Source organism: Sturnus vulgaris, chromosome 4, assembly GCF_052056855.1.
Source record: "Sturnus vulgaris isolate bStuVul1 chromosome 4, bStuVul1.hap1, whole genome shotgun sequence".
NCBI lineage: Eukaryota > Metazoa > Chordata > Aves > Passeriformes > Sturnidae > Sturnus > Sturnus vulgaris.
In genome coordinates, this window is record NC_142246.1 from 64581122 (window position 1) to 64594162 (window position 13041).

Here is a 13041-nt window from a genome sequence, read left to right on the forward strand (position 1 = left end):
CAGATCCCAGACTGAACACTTTTTATACGCAGGAAAGGCCAAGTAATACTGAGGCCCTTTTATTTAGTTACAGCTGAAGCTACTCTTCAGTTGGCATCTACATTCATGAAGGCACGATGAAGCAATAATCCTGGTTTGTCTGATGTAAAGCTCACTAAAAATATAGGGAAAAGTAACATTTCTAACTTGGCATAACGGTCTCCCACATGGAGAAGTGCAAGTTTTTAGCATTTTTACAACAGTGGATAGAGTCTACCAATCCTTTTCCTTTTTACTTTAGCAAGAACAGAAAAATAGACAGATGTAAGATTAATGGCTGAAAATAGCAAGTCAGGAACTGAAGCTTTGCTAAAACTAGATTCATTAACCAAGGTGTAATCTTAATTACATGTAGTTTTTCATACAGTTCAGCTATGTTGAAACCATTAAGATGATTACTAACCCTACTGCTTTTTCACCTTTTGACTACAGATAGTTACGAGAAGTTTTAACACTTACAAATGTTAAACCAAACTAATTGAGACAAATGAAAAGTTTTTATTTGGTGTAAAGTCAGAAATACAATATCTTTAAAATGTTCATAAGTTAAATGAAGGCCACAGTAGTGGGAAGTAAAATGGCATGGAGATGAAATAACTGCTGTATACACACTGATGGATAAAATACCACTATCCAATACAATACAAAACCATGATTTTAAAATTACCTTATCTTGGGAATTGCTGAAGTCTAACAAGCGCATGCTGTGTTCCCAGGTGATCTACAGTGCAGATGGAGACAGCAGTGACATGGCCTTAAAGCTACCATGGCTGTAATGCAATGCAATCTTTAGAAGTCAAGTGTTTGCTGTGATTTTTCTTCCTTTAATGCTCAAACTCTGGACTAGCCATGTGACCTACTCTACCTGCTAGCAATTCTTGGATTAATTTAGAGTTCCAGTAACGTGAGAAAGTAATCCATAAAAGATTAAAATTAATTTTAGATGTTGACAAGGACCCCATGACACAAATGGTATCATCCATTTTTCATCATTGGGTTTCTTGACCCAGGCTTGTAAACAGCCCTCAAGACAGTACTATTAGTGCTTTTTTTAGAATCTTTTTACTCCAGTGAGTATTGTAACTTTTAAATGGAGAGAAATGGGAAACCTCACCTTTGGGAGGGGGGAACCTCACAATGTCAACTTTCACTTGAGACACAGCAGTATCTAGCAGCTAAGAAACTTGGGATTTGAGAGGGATTTATTATTCTATTACACTGACTCATTCTCACCGTGCCCGAGAGAGATCGTGGTACTAGTGGTTTCCTTTTAAAAGGTCAAGTAAAATGGCTTCATTACTGAGGTGAGAACTCCGTCCTAGCTAATGTCCCTAAGTAAGTGCAGTGCTGCTGTAGGGCAAGATGAAACATGCAGCTAAGTACTGCTAAAATTGACATACTTGTTTGTATTTCAGCTTCTGCTCTCCCTTAATACTGTTTGTGTTGGACATGCTGCCCCTGTGGGAAGTGCTCAGACCCATAATCTGGGCTGAGCTCCCCTATAAAACCTAATATCCAAGCCAGGAAAAAAACAGCATCTTCACACCAGGCATTGCTCAGAGCAGCACAGTTTAGAGAGGCAAAATCCACCTTTGTTTCACTGCATCATTCTGCTTTTAGATGTTTTTTATGCAGTGCCTCAAGAAGCACTTCACAAGCTTAGGCTGTGAGGCAGGAAAACAGCTGCTCTGAGGCCTGAAGCAAAGACAAGTTTGGCACTTCAGGACGAAAGTGAAAGGTGAGAAGGAAAGACTTGTTCTCAGTTCCTCACTGCAGACTGTTCACGAGCATGAGGAGCATTGCTGACCCCTTTATGCAAAGTTTATCACTCGGGTTTTTACTTTTCATCACACAACAGAACTTCAGAAAGATCATACATTGTGATGATGTGCCTGGTCATTCTTCAGGGAAATGGGAAAGTAGCAGTGGCTTCAAGTGCACATATTACATCTGATACTGCATCAGTTTGGTATTTCCCTGATTAAGTTGCTTACCCTTGTTCCTCCTCTTATCCTCCCACTTCCCAAAAAAATCTGAGGTGTTTTTCTGTATGCAAGCCCTACGAACAATGCCATACTGTTCTACACAGAAATGCTTAACTGGTTTACAGGTTTTTGTTTTGCAGAGCTATGAACAGTACTACACAGTAAGCGCATCTCAGGTGAAAAAAAGTGATGCAATAAGCTCTGAATATTTTTATCAAATAGGGTTTCAACACAATATTGTAACTACTACAAAGCTAGTCAAGAAATCTACCCTAAGACCTCAGAGTGCCAACAGACCTTTGTTTCACCTGACAAACTAATCTGCTCTTTAACAAGATATGGTCGTTTTTAAAACAAATACAAAAATTTTGTAATTATCTACACTACATTTGCACATTGCTTAGTCTTAATACACAAACTTCTGTCTCCTGTTCATGATAATGCTCTTAATTCTGTTTATTACCAAAGTTTATAATCTTAGAGAATCCAGTAAGCCACAAACTAAAATATTTTAGCTTATGTAGCCTATGCCAGTTAAAACAAAAAAACCCCAGCAGCAATACAATAACATAATCTGTGAGTCAACCCTTACTTCCTTTTGCTTTTTGTGTCAGTTGTTTGGAAAACACTAGATGCTGACATCAGATTTTCTATATACTGCCCAAGAACTTGGTTTTCTGATTTCAGTTTCAAGTTTTCTTCCTTAACAGCATCTACTCGTGCTGAGAGATCTGTGAAGGTGATATTATAAGAAAAATATTAGACACTATTGCATGCAATAATGAATACGTTCTACAGGCCTACATCAGACTAGTCACAGCTTTAATCCAGAAAACATTACCATAGGGGATTATGTTATAAAACATGTTTTACTTAAAGGCCATTTTTCCTATATTATTTTGTAGTACAGTATTTTGACCAACTTGTTAAATTTACTGCTAGCCAGTAAGTTTACTGCTTTTTTGAATTAAGCTAAACTAAATTAGTTGGAAACGAGTTCAGTGATGAGCAGCCTCAAATGTGTGTCTTCTAATACATATGGACATATTAGCTGTACCACCCATTCTACTTGCTGTGTATTACCAAGGTCGAGCAAACAAAATTGCATAAAGAGGAAGAAAAAAACTATTTCCAAGACCTAGGCTTTGTACCTTCAACTGCTTTAAGTGACATACTTCTGGACACCGTGACTAAGGGCAGAGCAGTCAGGTTCTCTTCTTATTACTGTGTACTTGTAAAAAATCTGATGTGTCAAGCTGCTAACCTTCAAGTGTGTGCTGCAGTTCCAAAACTTGATTAATAAGCCGTGTTTTCTCTTCTAATTCCACCTGATTCTCAGCCTCAACAGCTGCAATAAATCATGAGAGTTTTAGTGCAACTTCTGATAACAGTTAGAAATTATACTAAATAGAATAACAATGAAGAAAAGAACATTAAGAATTTATACCATCCATATCGGCGTTCATCATTGCAGCAGGGGCTCTCTCCACTTTTGAAGAGCGCTTTCTTGAGCGATACTCTGCTTAAAGAAAAAAACAAACGGAGGCAGCAATTATTGGAACTTCCATTATATTTGAATTTTAGATGTATTTTTCTAATTCTGAAGAGTCAGTGCTTTAGCCTAAGGCAGAGCAGCCTTTCTCACCATTCTTTTAATTATTTTTCCTAGGCCTCACGCCGTACGTACCTATGGTTCATTGGGTAACTATGCCTCTGTTTAGGAAAATAACTGATGTAGATTACTGCAAAGCATGAAATACCGCTGTTTCAATGATGTAATGGGAACGGGTTATTCTAGAGCTGGCTATTCCAGAATGGCCCCGCATTGTCCCCACTCCACTCGTGGCCAGTGCCCGGGCCTGCGAGACGAGGGTGTTGGCCTCGGGCCTTTGGCATCCCCATCCCCGCCTGGAACTGCGGAGCGGGGCAGGTGCGGGAACAGCAGCGCCCACGGGCCTGGAGGGGTGGCAGCACTGCAGAGGGGGCGTCCCCGCAGGACCCGGCCGCCAGCCCCGCATACCCCACCGTGCATCCCGACCCGGGCCGGCCCCGCGCTCCCTCCCTCCGTCCCTTCCTCCCGCCCCATTCCTACCCCGCCGCTGCCCCGCTGCCACCGCCGGCGCCCCGGCCCGGCCCGGCCCGCTCCGCGCTGCCAACGCGCCTGCGCCGCGCGCGGAGAGGCGGGGGCGCCATTGTCCCTCCCCGGCCCCGCCTCAGCGCCGTGAGGGAGCGGCCCTGGGCGCTCTGCCCCCCACGGGCTCCGGCGGGCGGCGGGGACAGTCGTGTCTGTGCTTCGTGCGGTCTGTGCTCGCATGCTGGCAGTGTTCGAAGCAGCGCTCCTCAATGGCTGGTCGTAGCGTTCAGAAGAGATTAAGAAAAGGCATTTATTCCCTGGTGTGACACCCCTTCCGATTTAGGTAGGCTGGCAAAGCCTGCGGAAGGTCGGAGAAAACAGCACAGCGTTCACTCCCAGGTGTTTGTATGTGGAGCTCCGGGAGAGAGGAGCCTCCCGGCCGGAGTGCAGCCAGTTTCCCTGCCCCGGTCCAGGGCCGGACACACCCGGGCCAGCTGCTCCAGCCTGGCACCTCAGCAGCCTTTGTCACAGCCTTTGTCACAGCAGTGCCCGGAGAAAAGAACATGGGCTTTAGCTCCGTGCCTCTGGGTCTCACAGCGCTCAAGAACCTAAGAAACTTCACGGAGTTGCTCTCATCTGATGGCTCAGCAGCTCCAAAACAACGCTCCTGTGCCTTTGTTCTTTCCCTGGTTCCCTGGAGGGAATAACCCTCGCAGTGAAATATATTCATACTGTATCTGTAAATTGCGGTATTGTATCTAGTTGTAAATAAATAATTCAATGCTGCGCAGACGCTCAGGAAGATAAAGGCATTTGGGAAGTGAGCCCTCTACTGTATTTTTAAACACACTTCAGAAAGTGTGCGTTTCTAATATCTTCATCTTCTGGCTGCCTCCACGGTATTATTATTGTGTCAATGACTTTTTTTAACCTTACAATCAGATAAGTTCAGATTAGGCTGCATGCTGTTCAAGGTCTGAAAATGTACTGCAATTAGAGTCTTGCTATCCATCTGTAGTGGAAAATGAACCTGTTTCCAATTCCATTAGCTAGTTTACTTAAAAGCATATTACCATCTCTACAAAGGGCATTTTCAACACAGCAATCCTCGTTATTTCTTGCAAGCAGTCCTCTCAGGTAGTGACTGGGCTTTAGGAGCTTGTTGGAAAGTTTTCTTGATTGCTGTTTTTAAAATTCCAGGTGCTTGCACTGTCTCGATCTCGCTTGCTGCACTGACAAACCTTGCAAATCAACAGGTTCTAATTCTTTTTAATGAGACAATCTCCAGCACTTGCACATGCACAGGCGAATTAAGGCAAGATTCTCTAGGTGTATACAGATAGATGGAGACCTTGCTTACCTGGCAAAGAATGTGATGTGTTTTTGTACTGTAAGAGGGGCAAAACTTATTGTGGGCTGATCTTGAGGAAATGCACCTCTCTGCTGCAAAAAATTCCACTTTTCTTGCTGCATTACAGTTGGAGATTATTGTCAAAATTGTCCCAAAATGAGCAAACAGGGGAAATCCTTGGTGTTAAATTATGGGACAGGATGGAAACTGGACATATTGTCTCCTGTGCTGTTGTAGCCAAAACAGGAGTAATTTCAAGAGCTGCTGGTTTACCTCCTGTTTCCTCTTTGGTATGCATACCGTTGGGGTTCATTCTACTTTGCCTGGTTGTGGTTGCTCACTGTAGTACTTTCTTTTGATTCTGAACTCTGAGCATGAGTGCCTGGATGAACTCCTTTTCAGAAGTCAACCTCTATGAGAGTTTTTTTTTTGTTTTCCTTTAGAGAAAGCTGTTGTTCTGAGCTTCCACTGCTGGCACTGCAGAGAGGTTATCAGCAGAGAGCAGGTGACATTTCTAGTCTACAGAGTGCTGTGTCTTATGAGGTTAGCATTGAACAATCCAGGGACCAAAAGGTTTGGATTGATACTGCTGGGTGTAAATTCCACAGATAGAATGCCTAGATCATCCTGTGTTCCCTTAAAAAGGCTTGCATTCCTAACCCTTCCTCTATTTTCCAGTGCAAAGAAGGCCTGAATTCTAAATAGCCAGTGCACCACTACTTTCAAACAAACACACACACACTCAAAAACACCAAAGCACAAATGCAAAAATGCCCAAATCAAATAAATCACAGAATAAAGGTCCACAGCCCAAAGTATTCTTGTATGAGAAATCAACCAAGAAACCAGAAGCTTAACGTATCACATGATTTTTAAATTCCTGGCTTTTAAATCACTAGCTTTTAAAATTTCTTAGCTCACCTGTCTTGCATTGCATAATATATTATCAATTAACATTTTTGTGCACTTTAAATGTAAATCTTTAGGGACTTAGGATATATCCCCAGCAATCAGATTCCTTTTTTAACACAGAATGTGTCCCAGAGAAGGCACCTATACTTATTATGACACCAGCTTGAGTGGGAGTGTTGGTCTGACGGGTCCTGCACTCGGGTCACAACAGCCCCAGTGCTACAGACGATTTTCTAATGTCATTTGGTTAAATCAGAGGAGGCATTCATGATATTGTCATTATATTAGATTTATAGGAACAAGTTTCAGTTTGCAAATGCAGCTATCTATACTTACTTGTATTCCTAAGTTCTAGTTAGACTTTCTAAAAGTAGCTGATGTCACTGGCAAAAGGAATCAATTTATTCCGTTTCACTGACAGAGCAATTTTTGCTTAAAATAAAACAACCTCCCTAGTATATAAAGTATCATTAATAGTTTACCTGAATTCATGCACAGATACAGTTACAAACTGAGCAGAGAGGATTTTATTGCTCTGCACTCAGACTCTCAGTCATTGCTGCTAATGACAAACATTTTCAGACGTTTTATTGCTAAAACTCTGTTTTACATCCTGTTTTTCCCATGGCACACAGGGCAAACCAACAAGCCTCTGACTTCCCTTTTGACCACGTTCCAGGCAGCAGAGGCGCCTGCAGAAGCTGACTGGTGACAGAGGCTTCGCTGTTCACCACTACAGTAGAAATGTATCCTTTTTGTCACTAACAGAGGGAGGCATTGTACCTATTGCTGAGATGACTTTGCTATTTGAACTGTACTGTTTGCTCCTTTGACTAATTACTGCCACAAAGAAAAAGACAGAAAGGAGCACAAGTGGCTTAAGTCTTTGTCCTTGCAATGCTAGAGACCCTTTACATCAAATCTTCATCCTTTTGTTTCTCTGCAGAAATAACAGATTCTGAGGAGGGTTGGGTTTTTTGTTTGGGTTTTTTTTTTTTGTTCATGTAATGTTGCTTTACACCAAATTCTCTGCAATTCTTATTACTCTTTCGGAGTAACCTCAAAAAACTTTTGTAGCCTAGTGCATATTCTTATGCAAATTTACAGCTGGGGTCTTCTGTTAAATGCAGAATTTGGGTACTTCCTAGACCGTGCTTTTTCCAACTAAATCAATTTATACAAAATGAGCAAATACTTTGGCTTACATTGCTCTAACTCATCTGTGTCCTTACTTGTTGTGCATATCTTGGTTTTGCCTTAGGTCCTGAGTGAGAATGGGACCTCATCAGATGAAACCTTTGAGCATACAGTTGGAATGAAAAAATGCAGTCTCCTTAGAAAGTCTGCACAAAGGAAGCCTCAGAAAGTCATAATTTCTCTTTATGTTTGAAGAGCCTGCCTTCACATAGCTACACACAGCTATATAGCCAACATATAGCTGCATCCTGTTCTGTGCAAGATTGAGCATGAGTGCAAAAGTTCTCGTTTCTACTGACTCCACAAAAATGCATTTTTAAATAGACTGAGGAACTGAACTCTTGGCAGCTTTGGGCTGTGAATGCCAACATATATTGCATAACATTATCCTCTTAACTGTTTGGTCCTCCTTGTAATGATCAGCTATACGTTTGCCACCAGGTTTTGTGTTTAGCAAGGTTCCATAAAGCTTTACTGGTAACTTAATTAGATGAAAAACTGCTTTGTCTTTCTATAACTTAAAAAATTCTATCTGCTTTTAAAAGGATGGGTTTACATGAGACATGTAGTCAGTAATATTGGTGTTCTGGAAAGCATATTTGAAAAAAGAGTAAGATAATTTTTAGGTACTCTTCAATGAGGGAAGAGAGCCTTGATCTGCTTACTCAACATTGATCGGAAGTACAGTTAAGAAACATTTGCAGATGTTGGACAACGTTTCACTGATTTGTTTTATTTTTGATTTGATTTTCTCTGTGTTTTTGTTTGGGTTGGTCATTTTTTGAGGGAACTTTATCTAGTGCTTTGGGTTTCTAAACTGAGAGATATTTCTTTCATTAAAGGTGCAAATATTTTCACGTATGTTTTCCTTGATTTCATGTGCTGCTAATATTGCTAATAAAATACTTTCCAGAAAGTTTCTATCTTGCTACCATTTTGTATTTGTCCTCATTTACGTGGAAGTGTTTTATTTTTAATACCTGCATACTTAACAAATAGAAAGACACTGCTGTTTTGAAAGAGCAATAGCTATTAAATATTCATGGCTAGTGCTTGGTTAAGGAGGCTCAGTAACCCCTGTTGCTTTGACACAATAGCTTTTCACTGTACCATGGAAACTTTGATATGAAGGCTGTATTCTGATCATCTTTCAGACTGTACACATACAGCATGTTGTTTTACTTGCCTGTTTAGGATCTTTCCAGTATGTTTTAAGAAATGAGAGGGAAACCTTACGCAGTAAAAAATGTGCTCAAATTCACTAAAACCAGTGCATCTTTGTGAACCTTTGTAATATTTAATTAAGGAACACTTGCATGTAAAACATTGTCTTTCTCAGACAAAGTCCACTTAAGATCTACGTATTGCAAACCTAGTTTCCTTACTCCTTGCTCGAACTTCCTCTTGTCCATCCTAAGGAGTATTTTTTTCTCCTTCACTGTGTGGACTTTAGCTTCCCTGCTCTACTGGAATTGTTGTTATTCTCCAGTCTTACTGTTAGAGCCATAAGGCTCACTGTCTTTGTTAGCTTCAATGCCCCAGAGTTACTGTAATTAGTCTTCAGCTGAGAGAGTTAAAGAAGACCGTTTCCTACCAAGTACATCATAGTCTCTTCCTGCCACAGATTAGGAATTTTCTTATACTTTCTAACCTCCAGGTGTTGCTAGAAGAAATGGACCAGGGCTATCATGTTCACCATGAATCTTACTATATTTACCCTCTGTGCCTTCAAGCTATAAGCTTTCCTGAAAATGTCACTTAGTTTCAGTTATTCTGATTTTACTTCTGCTTTCTGACTGGCGGTCCCCACCTCTTCACTACCAGGGGAAACGCTGTAATACTGGTAGCAGATCTTTAGTAAAGAAGTCTCTGTATTGTGAACATGAGCTTTCTCTGACCCTGGGTGTTCTGCTTCAGTCTAGAGTCCAGCAGATTTGAAGTGCTCAGCTTCTGAAGTGCAGTACAGCCCTATTTGCTGCGTTGCTGAGATCTCTTTTATAGCAGTGACATCTGTAAGGGCTTAGCTTTGAGTATCAAGCCCCAAATGCCTTGGAAATTGCCCCAAATTGACTTGGAAACCCACTGGCAGTTGGTGCTTGGATAAGAGAGTTTTTAACCTTGCTCTATTTTCTCAGGGATATGAACATTTTCCAAGCTGCAGGGTGCTGGGGTTAGAGCATGCAAGGAGGCTGAAGAAAGAGACTTGACATCTCATGAAAGACTAGGGAAGCCATATGGCAAAAACACCCCTCTGTGAGACAGTGCAGACTGAAACCCATCCAGTATTATGGAGTCATCCCTAACTCAGCTTCTTCTGGATACTCTGCAACGACAAGACAATTGTGCTACTGAATGCTGTCCCCCCAGTCTGTTCTTGATATGTTACCAGCTGTGCAGCAGGTCATGAAACAGTGTCCTGTAGGAGACCTTTTCTCTGCTCTTTCACACCCTGCTACAGGAAAAGAGCGAGAGTCATTGTCAGGAGAGCCCTTCATTATTGTACAGCTTGGACCAAGCTCTGACAAATTGCCTTCTTGCAATAGCTTGGGCCAACCACATCTCGGTGTCAGTAGCCCTATACAACGTACAAAGTGAATTCAAACATCCAGCTCACCCCCATCACACTAATATGGAATTGCTAATAGGAAATTGTGTTCTAAAAATAAGATTAACTTCGTGGATTTTGTGGTTTTTTAAATATAAGAGGTAAATGCGGCATGCAAAATAGCATTCTTTATGCAAAAAAAAAAAAGGGGGGGGGAAGGAAATGTGACTTGTATTGTTCAGAAAGAAGCCCTCCAGGTCCCTAGTAGTGTGAATTAGCACAGCTCTTTGGCAGCCATGCTGACAGAATCAAGTTGATACTCTGTCCACACCTTTCTAAATAATTAATTATCAATTCATATTAAGTCACTTCATTTTTCCACTGTGTAGGACTTTCCTTCTTCCCCTTCCAAGTAATTTTTATTCTGTAAGTGGGGAGGAAGAGGGTGGAGGGGTAGGCAGTCTTTGCTTTTGTAGTTTCTTTTAAAACAATTAAATGCTTAATAGTGGGGATGTAAAATATCACCTTATTTCTATTACCAATTAACTTGCATCACTTCTTGTGAGTTCTTACAAGAGTACATCAGAGGTTTATTTTTCTGTATACAGCATTATCTGTATTTTATTTGGTAGTAGTAATTAGAGTCAATATTTCTGTAACAGTGTCTCTCTAACCAGTGAAAGGCTCTATGTGCTCAGATGATGAGTGTACATTACCATATGCTAATATATGAAAACTCTGGTAGCCTCCATACCCCCAAACCCTCAATTCTTAGCTCATCACAAGGCTTATTCAAACCACACAACTAAAGAAAAGTTTGCTTGAGGGTATTTGCTAAAAATACCTTGTACCTGGTAATCAGGACGAACTTCCCTGCTCTCACAGTGCTGTTATTCAGCCTGTGGAATTTGCGTGGTATCAGTAGAGTACTGCAGCCTCTTACCTGAATCATCTGCCAAGGAAATGTTGGTGAACGTGCCATCCTCCTCGTCCAAAGGTACCTCCATTTCGCTGCCTTTTCCCAAAGTTTTTGAGATGTGTGTTAAGCATGGCAGTTTTCAGCCATTTTCACGTGCCCACGTGACTTCTCTGGTTAAATCTTTAATGAGTCCAGCACAGGTGTTTCTGGCAGCTGCACACACACGTCTTGCTCCGTGCGCCGTCTCCTCTGAACCTTGAGCTCTTGTGCGGAAATCGTTCAGCTGGAAGGGTTCTGCCTTCTCACTGCTTTGTCAAACAAATGCTGAACAAACACTGCTATTACAAATTCTTTCTGTAACAGAGTTGTATCCATCCTGGCTGGTTTTTTTGTTGTCGTTGTTCTTTATTTTTCCTCTAGGGCTGCACACGGGGATTTTCTTGGAGGGGTTTTTGATAAGAAAAGAGCAAAAGTAACTTAGTGGTTCAAGAAATGTTGCCTACAGTCCGTGAGAACGCAGTGGACAGACCTGGGAGCAGCAATTTTAAAACACAATCTTCAAATACTTAGGAATGATTTTATTTATGATTTTATGAGTGATTTTATTTACGTGAAAAGGCTGCATCAAAACCAATTGGGTAATCTGAAAAAGTGAAGGTATATAAGTGTGTGTCTGATGTTCAGAAAGAAGGAAGAGAAATGAAGTTCAAAGAAAATCCCACTTTAGTCGACTTGTTTTGCTTCTTAAAGAATGCTGGACATTCATTTAATAGTTTGAACATACAAATTAAAAAATCACCTCAAACTACTTACTTTAAGAATGTTTTTAAGACTATCTTTTGTTTGTACTCCTGGAACACAATGTTTTCTTGCAATTAATTTGAAAATATAAAATGGCCTTGATTGGAGACAGAATAGTGAGTAGTAGAATCACTAATTTCAGGGTTGTACATGTTCAGAATCTATCTGTCCTTTATTTTCTAAATGTTGTACTCAGAAAAAGACTGTTAATTAAGGGTGTTGACAAATACTTTTTTTTCTTAATTGTAATTCAGAACCTCTCTGAAGTTTCACTAAAAGTCAAATCCAAGTTTTGTGACGCACTGACCAGCTATCAAATGAGAATTCTTTGAATTTACAGTTTTTCTTTCACACTTTTGGCTGTAATCTTGGACTTCTGAGACAGTTTCTGTGTACAGAGGAAATGCATATAACTTTGCAGGACAAAAGACATAAGACACAGATCCTTCCTGCCCTCCAGCAGATCAACGTTCCCACCTAGTTTGGTGTTGTCTGCAAAATGACTGAGGGTGCACTTGAACCTCTCATCCACATCAATAAGATATTAAACTGGACTGGGCCCAATAGAGAGTCCTGGGGGGCACCACTACTACTCAAATGACACCAAGCATTGGAATTGGTGCAGCTTACAAAAATTATAAATGTTATGCTACTTTTTAGTTTCTTTTTTCTGATCTTTTAATTGCTTTTTTAATTATTATTTAGGGTTTTCTGTTGGTGTCAGTGAAGCTATTGAGAGCTGCTTTCAGACATTATTGAAAACCAAGCACATCTTGCATTTTCAGAACTGTGTTGAGCTGCTCATTTTTTGTTTCATGTAGATCAGAAACAGCTGAAAATTTACCTTTTATTTCTTGGGGTTCTTCTGCCCAAGGCTAGGGACTGGACTAGATTATCTTGTTAGGTCCCTTTCAACTCAGCATATTCTATGTTTCTTCATACTCTGTAAAGAGACTTACTGGTTTCATTCCAGGTTCTTGAGTATCACAAAGGGGTTCTGGGTCAGTTGGGTTTTTTTATTTTCTTCTTTCCAGGATGCAGCAGCATGCTTCAAAGCTCTCATGATGATAAAGCTAGAAAACATTCTCATCTTTTATCTTCTTTGCATCTTTTATTGTTCTTAGACATGTTGTGTATGGTAGAAGCATTTCTGCAAATTAGTTTGGAAGGTCAGGTTCTAAAAACATATGCAATTACATAACCTGTTAATCTGATACC

General features: G+C 40.6%; 1 protein-coding gene and 1 long non-coding RNA gene across 4 annotated transcripts; one reads left to right on the top strand and one right to left on the bottom strand.

The window, feature by feature from the left end:
• Positions 1-517: 517 nt before the first annotated feature.
• On the bottom strand, positions 518-11313 carry SCOC (short coiled-coil protein). Of its 3 annotated transcripts, none has more exons than XM_014878977.2 (4): positions 11047-11313; positions 3472-3546; positions 3289-3372; positions 518-2755 (listed from the first exon to the last, which is right to left on the bottom strand). In XM_014878977.2, exons 1-4 carry the CDS (start codon positions 11108-11110, stop codon positions 2613-2615), a joined length of 366 nt encoding a protein of 121 aa, XP_014734463.2. In that variant the 5' UTR covers positions 11111-11313; the 3' UTR covers positions 518-2612. The 3 variants fall into 3 exon arrangements, with proteins under 3 accessions (XP_014734463.2, XP_088020277.1, XP_088020278.1); XM_088164151.1 differs by lacking the exon at positions 11047-11313 and adding an exon at positions 4117-4209 and having other exon boundaries at positions 3472-3543; XM_088164152.1 differs by lacking the exon at positions 11047-11313 and adding an exon at positions 4117-4186.
• LOC148224053 (uncharacterized) lies at positions 4292-8479 on the top strand. Its single transcript, XR_015803382.1, has 2 exons — positions 4292-4441; positions 6997-8479. It is a non-coding gene; the product is annotated as an uncharacterized LOC148224053 (long non-coding RNA).
• Positions 11314-13041: the final 1728 nt, after the last annotated feature.